At 36.5% G+C, this 18,965-nt stretch overlaps 1 protein-coding gene across 2 annotated transcripts in view; it reads left to right on the top strand.

Moving 5' to 3' along the window:
• Sm (heterogeneous nuclear ribonucleoprotein L) overlaps window positions 1-14,622 on the top strand; it is a 144,333-nt gene extending 129,711 nt beyond the window's left edge. Inside the window, exons 7-11 of one of the 2 annotated variants that reach the window (XM_070308286.1) lie at window positions 5,229-5,321; window positions 7,487-7,785; window positions 8,610-8,833; window positions 11,290-11,549; window positions 12,184-14,622. In XM_070308286.1, the coding sequence (XP_070164387.1) occupies window positions 5,229-5,321; window positions 7,487-7,785; window positions 8,610-8,833; window positions 11,290-11,549; window positions 12,184-12,323 (1,016 nt within the window). In that variant the 3' untranslated portion in view covers window positions 12,324-14,622. The remainder of the gene's footprint in view (window positions 1-5,228; window positions 5,322-7,486; window positions 7,786-8,609; window positions 8,834-11,289; window positions 11,550-12,183) is intronic. The other variant, XM_070308287.1, reaches the window with a different exon arrangement.
• The last annotated feature ends 4,343 nt before the right edge of the window (window positions 14,623-18,965 follow it).

Here is an 18,965-nt window from a genome sequence, read left to right as displayed (position 1 = left end):
TATAGAGAATAATGTAAAACTATGAATTGCTGTTTGCGGTGAAATTGTTTTGGAGATTGAAATTCTCTATGTCGTACTGATTTAACTTGACAGCGAATGTCTACGGTGGCGTTATTAATTTACGGCCGAACATCCATCGCTCAAGCCTGACACTTGCGAAAGAGAGGAAGATATTTTGTACAGAAACTAACGGGAAAATGTAGAGATCTCGTTTCTCCCGAGATAAAAGATAAAACGTACTTTATCCAGATAAATCAAATAGAATCATAAATGTCTTGAGCTGTCTTAGCTGCTCCAATTTCGAACTGTCAATAAGGTATTTTCGCGCGTTCGCCATCATGAACGGTAAATTCGTTAATCGTGTCGCTGTCCCGAGAACCCGAGCCAAGACAAACAACCATCGGCGGAAACTCCGAGCGACTACTGGCGTAGTCGCCCGCCAATATCCGAAATCGCAATTTCCGCGGACCTGTACGACTTCTACAAGTGCCAATATCGAGTTTCATGGACTCGCGAGGATCTCGACGACGCCCGAGATTAGATGCGCTGTTTCTCTAGTTTGTTCGTAGAACACACGGTCCGCCGTGCTTCTGTTTCTATTTCGTTATTGGAAAACACGCGCCAACCGAGCCAGCCAGCGGTCTTCATTTCGGCGACATTAAATGATTAACTCGCAGATTAGAATGGCTCGCGATTGTTATTCGCATTTCGATCATCGAATCGTTTTGCGCTATCAAATCGTCGTGTCAATCGCGTTTTGTTTTATTTATAGTTTCAACTATAAGTATTATTAATTTTGCAAAAATAATAAACGGTGCCCTTTCATGATTCTAAATATCTAAATTGATTGATAGAGCAACTTTACATTTGCACTGAGATGCAAATTACGAATATGATTTTCGAGCAAATATTCCATTTTCCACCCTGAAATATATCTCAAATATCGATCTGTCATTAAAAAGGCATTTGCCTCTCAAATCTATTTTTAAAAGCAGGAACATACATCTTTGCTCTTCGAATTAACTTTGCGATTAAATCAAATATTATACATCCTACAATTACGCGACAGCGGCGGCATTAACGTACCGATCTTAATTAGCAATTAATCTGCCGGGATTCTGTACGTCCGCAATAGAGTAGTATCGGACTCGATCATGGGGATCAAACAGGATTAAAGCGATTGCTTCCTTTTCGACGAACACCGATCAGTGATGCGACTTGAACGATAGAAGGAAGTTCTATTTCAAATGAAGATGAGCGTCTCTCGCTGAAGACTACAACCGCTCGAGAGAAGACGCGGCCAATATCGAATATTCGGGAAGGGACACACATACACACACACGTATACAAAGAGGGAAAGAGAGAGAGAGAGAGAATGATATAGCTTGTTGCGGCAACAAGCTCTTGCGTACAGTGCAGGGTGTTCTATAATGTGAGTAGATATACCAGAAGGTAACTCACGCTTATCTTGAGGATATACACGCGTATCTATATACGTATATATGTGGATGTAACGCGATTTAATATAAACCAATATTGCACGAGGCGATATATAGGAAGAACCCAATACGGTTTATGCAAAATGTGTTGTTCTATTACTATTGTCTTTCCTACCAATCAGAGAGAATTCGAGATACGTACCGCATCGGCCTCTCTCATCAAGAACTTGATCAAAATCTAAATTATATTATTTCAAGCGCAATTTTCTATCATTATTATCTTATTATTGTGCGTAATTTGAAATTTGAAATTTGCATGTGGAGTTGATTTATGCAGTGCATTCGATCGGCTACATTTTATTTTAATATTGCAATCTTAAAACATATAAATCTGTACTCTCCTTATCTTTATTATTAATTGAATTATTTATTCCTTTATTCCTTTATAGGAATCATGAAGCTTTTAGAAAAGAGAGCTTGAGATTATATATATATATATATAAAATAAAAAATAATTTAAAACTCACCGGCACACGATGCGCAACAGCGGAGTTGTAGTACACTACGGTGATCTGTAAAAACACAAATATATTAAATTATAGATATATAAAGTAGTGTTGAAAATTTTTAATATGTATTATATTACGCAATGATATGAAAGAAATAATTATACTATTGCGGAGATAAATAATTTCATAAAAAATAATACAAAATAAAAAGTCTCTAAATTGCTCACCTCAAGGTTGCTCCGCCGACACCTGATGCCTCCTAAATCTCCTCCTCCTCTCAGATTGTCAGTGTTTCCTTTTCTCAAATTTATCGCACTCGCGCATTAAATTCACATTCGCGAAAACATTCGCGAAAATACAGCCAATGACGATTGCGAGTGAATCATCCGCGGCACTTTGTTAAAAAACGAACGCGCAAAACTTTATACAGCAATCCCGAATTCCGCGATCGAGAATAAACGTTATCTCGTATGTACTCAGTGAGAATATATTCAATGAAAAAGGATGCAATAAATATACTCCAAAAAATGAACCGAGCAAGAATGGCATATCTGAAAATCGCGTCAGAGCTCTGTTGATTGCTTCCCCGTGCGATATATTTTAATCGAATAATCACGTAAAATACGCGATATTTAATATGTTTTTGCCGAAGCAACGATGTTTAAACACAAATATTAACCACGTGGTCGACAAGTGTATTAAAATACGTGATATTAAATATGTACAAACATATTAAATACGACTGTATTAATTAATTGAACGCGTCATAACGTCGTTTGACTTGAAAATCTTGTCTTTAATGTATTCACGATGTTTTTTTTTAGTGACCGAGAAAATAACATGAATAACGCCGGGATTGTTTCTGGATATTGCACGATACTATTCGTGTCGAGTGAATATTTTATATTAAAACATTATGGGATTTAATTAATCGCGCAAGTTTATAATCGTAATAATATATCGTAACTAATTGCAATAATTGTAAGAAAATCGCGTTTGAAATTTTCTATAATCAAGTAATTCGCGCCGTTGCCTCTTTATTCGAGTCTGTTCGCGCGTATGGCAAAATAATGACATGTAAACAGCTTTTGTTATATGCCTAAACCTAGCATCGTATACCGTGTATATTTCATTCACAAGAAATATTTTATTTATCACCACGAAATATTGTACGTATTATACGTAAATGTAAACATTCTATTTAGTCACTCGCGAAAATAAAACTGAAATTAACCAAACGAAACGCGCATTTTCTTAAGGCGCAATTTACGAAAGAACAATGTTATCTTTATTGCTAAGAAATGCTGAGAGATGACGGAGGCGACATCCCCGACGAACGATTAGAGATTATCAGCTCGAATGAATTAATTTTCACGATTGACGGATTCGTAAGAGTTAATAGTTATTTATGAAAAGAGTTTTCTCGCGATATTAAAAAGTAGGACTCGAAACATAGGAGATGAGAATTATTATACAAATTACTGTTTCATGGCGATAATGCTTTAATCTTTGTATATCTGTAAATATTATACACGTTTGGAGTAAATACACCTCGTATCATATTTTGAAATTTATGACTAATATGAATATAATATACCTACCATTTTTGGATTGAAAATGCGGAGTTGTATATGAATCATCGATTTAAATGATTTAAATAACGCAAAGGTATAATAATAATACCATGTAATAATAATAGATACCAGTATTTCGCGGGATTCGTATATTTTGCATATTTAAACACGATTTACTCGGTCAAAATTTATCACACGTAATTAATCGGCAAAAAGAGACATATTTTTGAATATTACATTCCGTGAAACTTTAATTTTAGCTCGTATATGTATTCACATTTATGTTGTAATAAAATATAGTAACTATTATAGAAGGAAAGCGTATATTACAATGAAACAGTAATTTAGCATTTTTCCCATCTTCTATGCTTCGAGAGATTTCTACTTTTTTTTAAATATATCTTAAGAATTAATCTCTTCGTGTCGAGAATGTCGCATTTGATATCTTTTAATATTTGTCGCAATAATATTTCGATAAATAATACGACGGAGCGATTCACACTGTTACCTTCTTGCTCGAGTGTCGTCGCGCGAATGACAACAGGGCAAGGGGCAAGCCTGGATCGCGAAGGCCTCATTGTAAACAATAGCGCGCTGTAAACAATAGCGCGTTGTACGTCATTGGAAACATACGAGCGCGCCGAATTTTCACTACACGATTGAAAATTATTAAAATACGCGCGCGCGTGTATGTGTGTGGACTAAATATGACTCTACTTTTTATTAAACGCGTTTCAAAGCATGATATATTGGAGCAAAATTTATCGCACGATTGGTGCAACAAAGAAACATATTTTCGAATATTACATAAAATTGCATAAAATTTTAATTTTATTACTCGTATATTTATTTACACTTACGTTATAACAAAAGAATAGTAATCGATTTAAAAAGAAAGCATATATGTCACCCATAAATATTGCAATGAAACAGTAATTTAGCATTCCTATTTTTTATATATGCTACGATTTCTACTTTTGAATATATTTAATTTCTTTATCGAGGATCTGGCATTTCTTAGTACTTGTCGCGATAGAATTTCAAATGATAATACGACGGAGGAATCTATCTCACGCTGCTATATTCTTGCTCAAGTGTCATCGCGCGAGTGACAAGGCAAGTGTGCGTCAACCGCGTGGACCGCGTATAAACAAAAATAACGCATTATATGCCGCAAGAAATTATTAATCAAATATATGATTAAATATAACTTACATTTCTTCGTACGTATTTCAATATCGCTTGATTCGGAATTGATCCTCCCGACAGCGAAATCAGTACATTTCCCAAAGTAAGAAGAAAAGTGCATTACATTATATTTTATAAATTTCAATACAATTTTATATTTTATAAATATAAAATTTTATTATATTTATATTTTATAAAATTAATTATATAATTATCTTTAAAAATTCTTAAATTGAATGACCGCGAGATTTTTGGCTATTGCACGTATACAATTTTGAATCTTTTATTGATTCTTAATATAATTTAAAATATGTATGATCACAATCGACGATGTAGGCGAATGGCCCGAAACCTATATTAAAATTGGAGAAGTTTTTTTTTATTGAAATGACTAGGAACGCAGGATATAAATGGCTCGTAACATCGTTTATCTCGCCGCGCCGCGACGGCTGTGTGGAACGCAATGTACCCGTCGTAGATGATTATAGTCTCATCGACGAACTGTCGTTCTATTGCAGGCTCGAGCACACACAAAAACGACGCGACAGGAAATGGAAGGCCGGCTCCCCTTTTGGCCGAACCAAGATACGGCGCCGCGCCCCAGCCATACGGTGAGTGTCTGTCCGTATTTGTCTTTCTCTCCTTCCATCTCTCCGTCCATTCGACCGTCTGTCCATCTATCCTGTTCGTCGATACCTAATGGCCAAATCAAGCTCACCGGTTTGGAAAATAGATGGGCCAGGCGATCGAAAGTTTTCCGTGAACACGTGTAAAAAAATGAGAACGGATTAATGGAAGACAGACGAAGTGCGAAGCGAAACGACGGTTCTAAATGTTTCCCGAAAGAAAAAGTATGTCGAGCACATTTGTACACGAAGAGAAAAATTTTCTTCGTAAAACCATTTTATCTTGAAAATATTCGGTTGTTGCATTCGCAAAACATATTGCGTTCGAGAAATTTTTATGCGAAGAAAATTTCTAATTTGAGCGTATTAAATTGGAAAAAAAGATTTTATTAAAAAGTTTTTCTTTTGTAAAAATACAAGCATGGAAAGCTTGTTTTCTCATCACCTATTTTGTGAAATACAAATAAGAGACCGAATGTACAAACATACGTAACCAAGAGTTTTTCCAGAGAAATATTACAAGCAATTTTACTTTTACAACGCAAATAACATACATAACATGTATGCAAATTCTGAAAACTTTAAATGTTGTGTAACTTGATAATTTTAAAACGTTATAATAATAAGAGTAGAAAACCGAAAAAAAATAAAAACTAAAATCTACGCATTTTAATGACAAGATATTGCGAACATGGAAATATTTATCGGAAAATATATAATAATTTTTTATGCGAAGCAGTTTTCAAAATTTTTTCAAAATCTTTAAATTAGAAGAAACTGTGTTAAGTAGATGTTACGTATATTAATAAATTACTGCAAAACTTATATATTTAAATCGGAAAACTAGCTCCTGGAAAAATTTAAATTTAAAAATCATGAGATTTTTACTGAAAGTATTTTTTTATACAAACTGTTTTTCGTCTTTTATTAATCGTAAAATATAAATAATAAGCTACTATTAGGATTCACATCGTTCTGTAATATCATGAGGAAACTCGTATTAAGTATGTCAAAGATGTCGATTTAATAATGCAAAATTAAATGGATTTGTCATGTAAGCAACACGTGACTCCGTTGCATCGATCATCGATATGCATTTGAAGCTATCGCAAGCAGCAATAGCAGTATCCTGTATGCGTCACGTCTAAGCTGTTGAACGCTTCTACTCTAATATCGACTTCGGGGAAATAATTCCTGGTATATAATAGCTCGGTCTAAAACTATCGCCATAAGTCAACTGCAAGCGTTATCCTATTGCAATTTTGACGGGAAATCGTTGAATCGAATGTAACGTAACGCTACTGCAATCGAAATCACTCGAGTCTCGTTGTGCGCCATATAATCCGATAGTTGAAAACATTATCGTAATTCACCACCGCGAGTCACTTTTCCCAATAACACCCGACATTTTAATCGATACCATTTGTCGCAACATTTAATACTCGGCTACATGCAGCCGACACAGTATTGCATTACCATTCCAATAGAGTTTCTCGCCAGCTTGTATTACTCCGGCCAACGGTTGAATTGTTCGCTTTAACGCTGTATCGTTTTTATTTCTTCTATTTTCTCTGTTTTTATATTTTACTTATTCTGCCTTTGCATAAAACGCAGAAACATACTAAGATATTATGAATATTTATAAATATTTCTCTAAGAGATATAATATAAATCCTCTGGCAAAATGTTCTTCATTTACGAAATTGATACTTGACACTTGCTTTCATGTATAAAAGTTATATATAATAAATAAAAATATATATAAAGTGATATGTTAAATGAATTATTCATAAATTAAATGGCATAAAATCAACGTTTCTTTTAACGTTAATTTTTTGCTAACTTTCCCAATAATATTACTTAAGTGTATACGCATATTTATCCTATATATATATATTTATTCTGTTTTAATATAAAAATCTTTCTTATAAACATTGAGCAGAGAGTCCGCATTATGACGATTTATTGCGACTGTGCTAAATTCCTTCGCGATGCCCCTATTTCGCTGAACAGGTACCGCGTATCCATCAGCACGATCCAAGACAGACCCCCGCGGTGAACAACAACAATAATGTTCAGTTATCTAGTGTCTCGCGCGCGTCATTTGTGTCACACGTCCGTATTAGTGGTATGTGCAACTCTGCTTCCAGGCTCCACGCCACAGGTGACTTTTCCGCCGGGTGCCGGTCACGATCGTTACGAGGAGAACTTCAACGGGCCGGCGACGTACGCGGAGCCGTACGTCGAGCGTTACGGCATCAAGAGCGATTTCAGCGGCCGCGAGCCATTACATCCCACGCCACCTCGACCGAGTTACGTGCCCACCCTGGGCCAAACGCCACCCTCGAGCACGCAGGGCTCAGTCATGATGGTGTACGGCCTGCAACCGGACAAAGTCAATACCGACAAGCTCTTCAACCTGTTCTGCTTGTACGGCAACGTAACGAAGGTAGGCGGTGACCTCGAACCTCTTTCTACGGTGCGGGTATTTGTTAAATGTAAGCGAGCTCACGCGTGCATGCCTGCACGCAATACATACATACATACATAATAGAGCTTGCACGACTTAATCATCTCATGACGCGGGTTCCGTTAACATGGCACAGCTGCCGACATCCCTAATGCACGTACTTGCATTTAACAAGGACTAACAGAGGTTTTCGTGTATTTCGTACTTTATATTTAATGATTCATTCATTAAACATACAATGTTCAGTGAATGTTTAATCAAATATCGAACTGAAGGTAATTTGAAATATGGAAGAAAATATCCAGAGTCGAGAAATTTTGCTCCTATTTTTAATCTTTTTTTTTTCACATTTATGGATTCTGAAAGATTTCGATAGGTTTCATTTATATAAAAATTGTATAAGTCATTTATATAAGTATTATTGTATCGAGTTGCTATTTTGTACCTCAGTAAACCAACATCATTTAAAAGCCAGTAAATCAACATCGTTTACAAGTTTAAAAGAAGAAACTTTCGACAAAATTATAGATTAAATAGTTTTAAAATAGGATGATTTGACTGCTTAAAGTATCAAAGTATATCGAACATTGGGATCGAAAATGGGAGAAAAAATTCAACTCGGCTAATTTCGTACGGACAGGTACTCTATACACTTCAGTCGATGTATATAAATTACCGCGATGACTAACGATCGATCGCGGGTTATTTCGAGAAGAGGAGCGTATTTTACCGGTTCGCACGTTTCGCGAACATCGTGCACTTTTCATATCCCGTACGATAAACTTCAAGCTCTCTGATCGCAGGTAAAATTCTTGAAAACGAAGGAAGGATGCGCGATGATACAGATGGGAGACAGCATAGCCGTGGAACGATGTTTGCAGAACCTGAATAACGTCACGATCGGGACAGACGGCAGGTTACAGCTCGGCTTCTCGAAGCAGGCCTTCCTTTCGGACGTCACCAATCCTTATATCCTACCCGACAAGACAGCGAGCTTCAAGGACTTCACGGGAAGCAAGAATAACAGGTGAGTCTTGGTACCAGCGACTCTTCGCATTTTATTCTGCTGTCATTTTTCGCTCGGTTTGTTCTTTCCCTCGTGAAGGCCATTTGTCTCTGCTTGATCTTTCTTTTATTCTCCGCGATATTTTCTCACGCTATATATAAGGCGAGAGGATATATACATAACTCTCGTTGTAGGTACGTGTCTCCGAGTTTTCACAGCGATTGTTCTTTCCTTGCCATTTAATCGCACGTATTTTATCTCGCGGATGATTAAAAAAGAAAGAAAGAACGCGCGAAGCAATCTATTACAGTTTTATCCTTAATATAAGATTCGTAAAGTTTTTAAATAAAAATGTCTTTAAATAAATTTGTAATAAATCGTATTTAAGTAATAAGTTTTAAACTTAAAGAAATATTCTTTTTGATTATACGTGATAAGAAACGAGTATCGCGCGTATCGGAACATCTTTTTTGCTTTCTTCTATAAAATTCGATTTCTACGATCGGTGGACTTATATATAATAAATTGATATGTAACTAACTTTGGCACCGAGGTCATCGATCTTAGAAAGTACAGGTCTTAATAAAGTTATCTTGCCTGATCGACCTATTTCCCATCATCGTCTTTCATGCGGATCTTAAGAGGAGGTAACATAACGCTGGGCGTGTTCAGCGCCGATCCGGCAGATTGCGACGGCACTCCACAAGATTAAACTCGGGAGTCTAATTAAATGAAAACGCGTAAACGAGCACGATTCAAATTTCTCCGCTTCGTAACGCTGAAAATCTCCAGCTCCCATTCGTAGCTTGAGTCTTGTAGCGGCCTTGTCTGGTCACGCTCGGGAAGCGGACGCGCCCGAGCAGGAAGAATCAAATCTAAAGGTTGAATAGGAACTAACGACATCACTGCAATTTCGCGTTTGGACCAGCGTACCTCTCCGCTGGTCGTCCCTTAGTTACTCAAAAGGGCGTGTCTAATGATCAGGCTCGGCGATTAAGTTCTAGCTCTTTCGACTACGCTAGTGAATTGCAGACAATGCAGAGTCGTTCTCTGTATGAATCTTCAATGAAGTTTTTATCACGCGCGAAAATCACGCCATTGTGTCAAAAGAAAGAATTTAAGCTTTTATACACGAAGCGTCGAGAATAATCTAGAGCTTAAAATCTCGTACTTACATCAAAACTGAATCAAAACTAACAATTCTATAAAAAAGCTTCCTATTACTAACTATTCACATTGTCGAAAAAATATAATTATTACTCGCACAACAATGGCATTAGAATTTTTAAAGCTTTTTAAACTTTCTCTTTATTTTTCTTCACGTTCTGAAATTTTTTTCTTGTCTTTTATCGTTAGTCTCGACGCTTCATTTATTTCATACGATTCTGAAAAAGTCAATTTAAATTTTACTCAAACATGGTTTTACAAAATTCAACCTGAATATTAAAACGAATAATTTGACAAAGCGAAGAAATACACCGCTAAACGTAATGCATGTTTTTGACGGGGAGTAAAAAGTTCGCTCTCTCGGCGAAATGAGCATTTTGCTTCGACGAAAAACCTAATCGCCCGCAGGGAATGGCTCCGCCTTGGGCGCGAGCACGAGTTCTGATTGCGAGAAGTTAATCACAAGAAGTTTCCTAAAGCTTGTGAAAGACAAACTGTGCACCAAGAGTATCTTCTGGACATTTCTCTATGCGAAAATCCGCTTTCGTTCGCGTAATTGAGGGACTAGGCTGTAAGCTGACATTTCTGTTGAGAATGAGAAGATACCGATATTGTACAAGTCGTGAAAGAGAACAATTTTACACCGAGAATAAGTAATTTCCCCTGAGGTTTCATCAAAGCGAAGAGAGGAAATAAAAAAATTCTTTGATATATTTTTCCCAATATTGCTTCTTTGTGTTTTGAAATGATGAACAAGTTTGTTCTTACATTTCAAATCTAGAAATTCATCTTCACCAACATACTGTCGATATATCTCGTTTATTGTCAATTTAAAATTCACTAGTCAGAGCAAAACTGACAGAATGATGATAGATATCTATAATGAAATTGTAAAAGTTGAGCGAAAATATTAAATGCATTTTCCACTCTCTTCTTCTTCACAAAAATTGATAAATGAAATCAATGTTTGACATATAATGATTGATAGTTTCCATAGATTTTTATTTTATTTAATTTTTATTAATAAAAAACGCATGAAATATATTGTTTTATGAAAATATTCAGGAAACTTTAAAAGCTAGATCAATTTTTTTATAACATTAGCAAATAACGTACAAATTTCAATAATTTTGTAACAAAATAAAACTCATAAATAATGAAATTGTATATATTACTTATTTTAACATTATAATAATTCTAAATTAATAAAAAATTAGGCGAAAAAAATTATGTACATAGTTTGTAGAAATTGCTCTCTCTCGCTCTTTTTGCAAATCTATAGTGCCCGGTTTTTCGATATATCGTTGCAGATTCCTGAACCCCGCAATGGCTAATAAGAACAGGATACAGCCACCATCGAAAATAGTTCATTTCTTCAATACCCCGCCGGATCTGACCGAGGAAACAGTAAATCGCGTATTCGTAGAACGCGGCATTGAAGCACCGACGACGATCAAGCTGTTCCCTCTCAAATCTGAACGATCGTCGTCCGGTCTCATCGAATTCAGCAGCGTTGGTATTGCGGTGGCTGCTATCATGGAATGCAATCACACAGCATTGGAGAATAGCAGTAAGTATCGATATCGCGCGTTCGTAAAACTCGGATTTCTCTTGTACGGAGTTTCTTCACGAGATAGCAGTCGTGAGAATTTTATGAGATAATGATATTTCGGCGAGTGGCCGACGACGATTTTATCGCTTCCTCATCCGATTTTGGATTTAGATTTCATTTCCCTTATCCAAGTTTACGATTATTCTGTTATCAAAAAGGTAAAAGTTCTTCTAGTTTCTGTTCTCTTCCAAAATATTCTAACACGATAATTTAATATCGAACAAAGTAAAGGATCTAACAGATCGTTCGCTAAAGAAAATTATTTTGTCAAAACATTGAGAATAGATCGGATAAAACATCTTGGTTACACATCACAGTTACATATCACATTTGATGTACAAATATATTTATTTTAATTTTGATATTAATTTATAGACGAACAATAACAAAATTGGATAATTATCGAGAACAAAAGCTTTATTTATTTATTTATTTTTTTTTTTTTTTATAATTCTGCCAGTTATGAAAAAATGTCAAACGAGAAATGTGTGTCAAAGCAAGTAACCGTAATCGATCGAAAATTTCTTCGCTAACAAGTTTGACAGCGAAATATTACAACGCCGGTCCCCTTTCCCGCGCTCGTCTGTTTCAGACGGCAAGTTTCCCTACATCATGAAACTCTGCTTCTCGTCGTCGCGCACCATACCCACAAGCTTCCCACCCAGCAGCGGCAGCGCGTCGAGCAATTCCGCCGGTAATGGCCACGTCAAAATGCAGCAGGACTCGGAATAGAACGGCGAGGTCCAGGGCCAGCAGCGTCAGCGTCAGCGCCAGCGCCCCTCACTCGCCGCCCTGCACCCGTTGTGTGCCCCCGCGACGGCGGGCACGGCCCTGCACCCCGCAGCCGCAACAATAACATTATCCCCGGTCCTACCGCCACCACCGCCAGTACCGCCACCTTTACCGCCGCCCACCTGTCTCCTAATAGCCACCCCGACCCTTTATCCGACCGTACCCCCACCGCCCCCGCCTCCATTGCCCACCTTCTGGCCCTATTGATGTGGTGGGCCCATCTACCAAACGGGTGAGACGAACGCGCGCGCCAGCGAGATCGGGTGAGAACGAACCTTCCGTACACGGGGAGAATATAATCGGAACATCGATTTTCGCGGCGAAAGAGAAATTATACATCGTAACGATATTAATTTTCAATCGAACGCGACATATCGATGAAAAAACTGATCCATTCTCCCGCGAGTCTACTGGACTCCTTAAGAAGGATTTCGTGTACCTGGGGCAGGTTGTCCTAGATACGATAGGGATCTTTGCCGTCGCGGTCGAAAAGTTGGGAAAGTTGCCGATGATATAGTGTGTAACTCGGCACCGTGATAGTGCCGGGTCCCACCAGAAACAACTGTCAACGCAGATCAGACATGGTATTCGATATTCGACGACAGTTGCGGTAAGTACGACGATATATATATCAGTGGCGGTATCGCGGCGTTAGTGTCCAAGTCGCGAGAATTTTTCAGTCAACGATTCACAATCCTCGCAACGACATTGTGCTTCATTCCCGGAGACTGTATATAGCTCGGAGATCAGTGGTCTCCGGCGCGCATACACATATCAAGGGCTTGGAAGTAAACCGGTACGCTTCGCGAGGAGCTACGCGCGCACTCATCATTGAAATTTCGCTCTCAAGGAATCGATGTGGCTTAATGAGAATTTTTTTTTTTTTTTTTTTTTAATGGAAGCTCTTTCAAGCAAGGCTGAACCATTTCATAAGATAGACGATTTAAAGAAGATCGAATCGAAGAGAAAAAAAAGAAATTTTCTAGAAAGTGAAGAAAAATACACACTACGTTAACTAAAAGATAGGTCAAAGAAGATGGAATGATTTGAAGAAATCGTTTTAGAAAAGAAAAACAACTCATGAAAAGTCTATTTTCTTGAGAAGAAGAGGAAGTCCGAGGATATTTGATTCTTCTCGTACACCTAAAAGGATGATCTATCAAAAAGGAAACTATCGAAAGGAGATGGCACCTTCTTAGAATGATTGGGGGAAGGTGGAAAACTATCGGGAAATTGGCAGATCGAGCAAAGCAAATTTTTTTTTGATGGTAGCGGTATAGCTCGACGACGGTCTGACTTCTTCGGAAGAAGAATCATCCGAGGAAGATCGAATCTCTCAGAAAAGGGGCAGCTGGAAGATCGAAGACCGTCGGAGACAATCTTCTTAGAAAACCGCGGGTTCTGAAACCTGGAGTGCGAAATCCGTTGTGGTTGCTCGTGAAGCAGACAGGTGGGCGCTGCTTCCGCGAAGCCTGGACGTATATATGATGTCTCACGATCGCGACGAGACGCTCTTTCGCTCGCTCGTTCGCTCGTATTTACGGTCGACTTATCTTAAATCCACGTGCGCGATGCACGACATTAATTCTGAAATCGAGCCACGTGCTCCTCGACGACCATACTTTGTGGGATCCAATAAAAAATGAACCGGAGATTTCTTGGCGACCACTTATTAAACACGGGATACAATTTAATAGAGTATTCAGAAGATGATCTGAATCATTCGTGTTTTTCGAGAACTGAGCGACTTGCTGCAAAATGCAGCATCTGCTTTGAATGTCCATTGATAACGCGTTACTCTATCGTCGTAATATCCTCGGCCCGCAGCAAGCATCGCGCAATTTTTTTCATCGTTTATTTCATATTAAGTTTTTTAATATTACATTTCAATAACGCTCATCCGAATAAATTTGTTTTCTAATGCAAATGACGATTTCTTATGGAATAATCATTTAATGAATTCTGAAAAAAAAAGAGCAATTAGTGTAAAATTTTTACATAAAGAGCTTGCTGTAACAACGTGATAATTCATATACTTCCACGAGCATACAGCTATTTTCTGCGACTTTTGGGGATTTATTCCTTAATATATTATCGTTAAAAACGCGAAAATTTCGATTGGGGCCATAAAAAAATTGAATCTATAAATAAATATAAACTCTAAGATTCTTACTCCACTTTTGTAATATAAGGTAGTTATATTACTAAATATATACGATTGAAAATTTTTCTTTAACGAGGCAATAATCATGTTTTTTCTTGCTTCATAAAAAAATTAAATTAAATTAAATTAAATTAAAGTTTATATATATATAATAATATATACTTTGATTAAAATATAATTGTTGATATACTGTATTGAAATCTCTCTATTTCTTAACTTTAACTTATTATAATTCCTAATAAAAGAAAGTAATCGATATACACTTTTTAAGTAATACTTTTGGTTGAAGAGAACAAGAAAATGAAAAGAGCAATTTTTTTTCTTACAAACATATATTTTATGTGTAAGAAAACAATTATTTTGATTCCCGGATGAGAGTTATTTTCACGATCGGATATGATTGTTTTTCATATCACAAGTTTTTACGCTCGGCAGTAAAGATTTTTTTAATTGTGCTTTTCGATGATTTTCGTTGCACGAGGCTTCTCGCGGGTTTTAAGCGTTAACAATAAAGTCATTTAGACTGCTATCAATTAAGAGAATTAAATTGTTTTCATTATTCCCATTTACACTTCCGCTTCTCCGATCGAATAAACAAACGAAGGAATTTTCCCCGCTCCCTCCCCTAAAGCTGTAGTGTTCAGGTTGCGACGAGACGACACGTACCCCAGTGCCCGTACGTTCGTGTGCATAAACACGCGCTCGACGAGCGTCACATTGGCATTCGTACGCTTTTGATCAGATCGCGGGCTGCGCGAAAATTGAGAGTTTTATATATATCGAAACGAAAAAAAACACACACACACACACACACACACACATAAGAACAATGAAGTCGATGACACAATATATTAGTGTCCCTCGGTAATATTTTGTCGGGCCGAGGGGCGTTTTTATAAGAATGGTTTTAGAGATCTCCGAATAAATTTTGCGCGATGCGAACCAAACGATTCTACTACTAAACTAAATAAATAATAGACTCTTTGAGACTCGGCCATACGTAACGTAAGATAATAAGGGCCGAAATACGCGCCCTTGAGATGCGTGAATATACCCGCCGTTTTGTCCATTATCCGTGAGAGAGAGAGAGAGAGAGAGAGAGAGAGAGGGAGAGAACGAGAGACCTAACGTTAAAATGAGAGATAATTTAAATAAGGAAAACAAAGTTTATATATATTCGAGGCAATATTTGTTACAATACAATTAGGGGATAAGTTGCGTATCGTTTTAAAAAGGGGTTTCGGTTGGCAAACGCAGACGAGGATGATCCTCGCAGCGATCGTTGATGACGAAACAGTCTCGCTGAAACTGTTGTCGATCGTAAGGGACGACGTATGAACGTCGAGAGGAATGCGTGAAAACGAAAAGATAAAGAGGTACTAAGCTAAGCGACGCACGCGCCGCTTTCGTCGTTTCGTTATTATACTTGGACTTGTAGTTGCGATTTTGTTCCAACAATATAGATTCTTTCATTCTTGTCCCGCCTCCCCCCTTCCCCCCGCCCCCTCCTGATTCTTCTTTATGGGAAAAGTGTAAAATTGTTTTTACATCACGTTACTATTAAAGTATATTACTAGTAATATTATTATTATATTATCTTTTTATTATTTCATTAAATAATTCTTTAGTTTTTCTTAATATTAATGAGATATATATTATTAGTAATATTATTATATATTGTAATTATACATATATGAAAAAAAGTTTAGAGAGTGCACATAGAATATACACATCACTCTTTTATCTATCTGAAAAATTTATCATACAAATTTTTGATTTAACGAACAGGACCTAAGAAAACGTAAGTAGTCGCGCTAAGCAATTTAGGATGTGTAACCATATCATACAGTTTTATAGATAAATATATATATATATATATATATATATATATATATATATATATATATGTATAATTGTATAATTATATATTTTTAAGTGATTCGGAATACGGGGTTTATAAATCAAGAGTGTATCGATGTGTGGCAGATGTGTCTTTACGTGCATTCGATATATCCACATTTATTTAAAGATAAATTTTTAAAATAAAATATTACTCGATCGCACATAAAATTCCTTGAGGATGAACTTGCGAATAAAAAGTCCATTCAATGACAATATCGATTTAAAAAAATTTTCATATATACGCGTATGTAAAATTGTGTAAATATTTTTATTTCAAACTTTCTTTTTTATAATAAAAAACATCTCTAAATCATTACAAAAATTAATAATAATTTATCGATATCGATAATCGAAATCGATAAATTATGCAACGTTAAGCAACGACGTAGCTCAATCTTTGAATATATTTTATTAGTATCTCTAACAAAATACGTTTCCTTTTCATTGTATATTAAAATGTTTTGTGTAACCACTGTTTAATTAATGGAAATTTATCGTTATTTTTTGTTATTTTCGTTCGCTGTCTTGCGTTTTTATTTCTTTAGAAAATATATGCAATAAAATGTTGAGAAAATATAAAAAGAAGGAAAGTGCATCTTCATTTCTAAGGAATTATAACAGCAATATCGTTCTCTAAGGGATACATCTCGACAAAACGATACTCTCCTGATGAAAATTCCGCTCCAGCGTGTGTTTAACGGCGCGTCGTAAAAGGACGCACGTTGAACACGCATACCAGACTGTCGCTTATTTTCTGACACTTTACCCGCGCGCTAAGCTCCGGTAAAGTAAGACGTATATAGAACGTATTACAACGAACACTCGTTTAAACTCGTCCCCTTCGTTTATCTTCGATCCAGCCAGAATACGTCCGGGTCGAAACGTAGCGGATGGGATGTAGTTTTAAAAGACGTCCCTTCGACGATCGACCTTTACATTTAACCCTTTTCCATTTGCGCTAAATGTAATTAGAAAAATAAAGAATATACAAACCGAGTTCTAGACTTGGCTCTAGACAAGGCTGAGGGTCCACGATAGGATTTAAACGAGGACCGTAGATTAGAGTGCAGAATTGAAAATAAGATAAAAAGGATGTGTGTCGACGCGACGTAAAGAGATTAAATAGTTTGTAGTTTGCGAAGGGTCAGAAAATTTCCTATGGACGATAGCCGTTTGACCTGACAATGTTACGCCTAGAATGATCGATCGGGTGGAAGGGTTAAATTTAAAGTTACGCATAAGTAAACGAATATATCATTTCGAGTGCTGTGCATCAGAAGATGAAGAGTCTCGGGCAAGGGAGCGATGCTCATAGCTTGCATATCAACTCTCGACCGGAGCACCCTCGTCGGTGTTATACAACTGACGCTGCAAAATTCTGAGGATTCTATACATAATCGCATTGTATTAAAAAGCACGATATTATTTGGAAAATCGAATGATATAAATCGATGGATATATCTACGGACGAATCTAATGACGATGTAAAAATGCGTATTTGACGTGATAATTTTGTATTATTATTAGATAGATTTATATTTTTATGTAACTACCGTCAAGAAAGTTTAATCTTTACCAGATTGATGTGGAAAACAAATGACAATAGAAATAATGTTACTTAACAGGATTAAATTTATTTACGGTAATTATATAAAAAAAATAATATGGTCTCTATAGATACATCCGTCGTTAGATACATATTTCCGTGATTTTAAATACATTGAAATGCAATGGGGGAACTAGAAAAGATTACACGAAACTTCAAGGGGGCAGTGATTTAACTATATCCTCAGGAGTCTGCCGCTGTAGTTAAGGATTAAAGAGGCACGTAGATATGGATACATCTACGATATTAGAATTTAATCACGCGTCTCTTTGCAATGGACGAATGAATGTACATAGCTTACTTTTTCTTTCCTGTTTTTTTTTTCTTTTTTTTGTTACGAAGAGGACCCCTAAAAGTTCGCGTACTCTCTTTCGCGCTAAGTGTGACGCTTATAGTGAATCTAATGAAATATCGCGACGCGGACGAGAGCATTAATGTGTAACGTTAATCGTCAATCGCAGAATATAAATAATATTGTGTAATACGATAGTCCGGAACATTCGCGGATATCTTCTGGTGAACAGGTTCTAAACGTGTACAAAATCAAATTGTAATTTCGTAGTCTGTAGAAATCCTTGTAAAAGATACAGTATTCCAGATAGAAAGATATACATAGCACTGTGTATGTAAGCACGACTATATGTTATTACACTCATACATACACCCATACATATACACCAAACTCGAGGTTGTAAAGACGAGCCATCTGTGTCGATAATTAATTGTAACTTCGAGAGCAAGCTACTGAATAACTGGTACTCTCTTATAGATCTTTACTAATACATATCCCATCTCTATATATATATATATATATATATTTGCAATCTTTCATGAGAAATTTAATTGAGTAATTATTAATAATGTAATTATCATTATCTTTATTATTAGTTTTATGATTATTTATATAGCC

Source organism: Polyergus mexicanus, unplaced genomic scaffold (genome assembly GCF_030449975.1).
Source record: "Polyergus mexicanus isolate NDT 795.1 unplaced genomic scaffold, iyPolMexi1.0 SCAF_15, whole genome shotgun sequence".
In the NCBI taxonomy this organism is placed as follows: domain Eukaryota; kingdom Metazoa; phylum Arthropoda; class Insecta; order Hymenoptera; family Formicidae; genus Polyergus; species Polyergus mexicanus.
The sequence above is the reverse complement of the archived record's forward strand: the minus strand, read 5'-3'. Positions and strand labels throughout refer to the sequence as shown.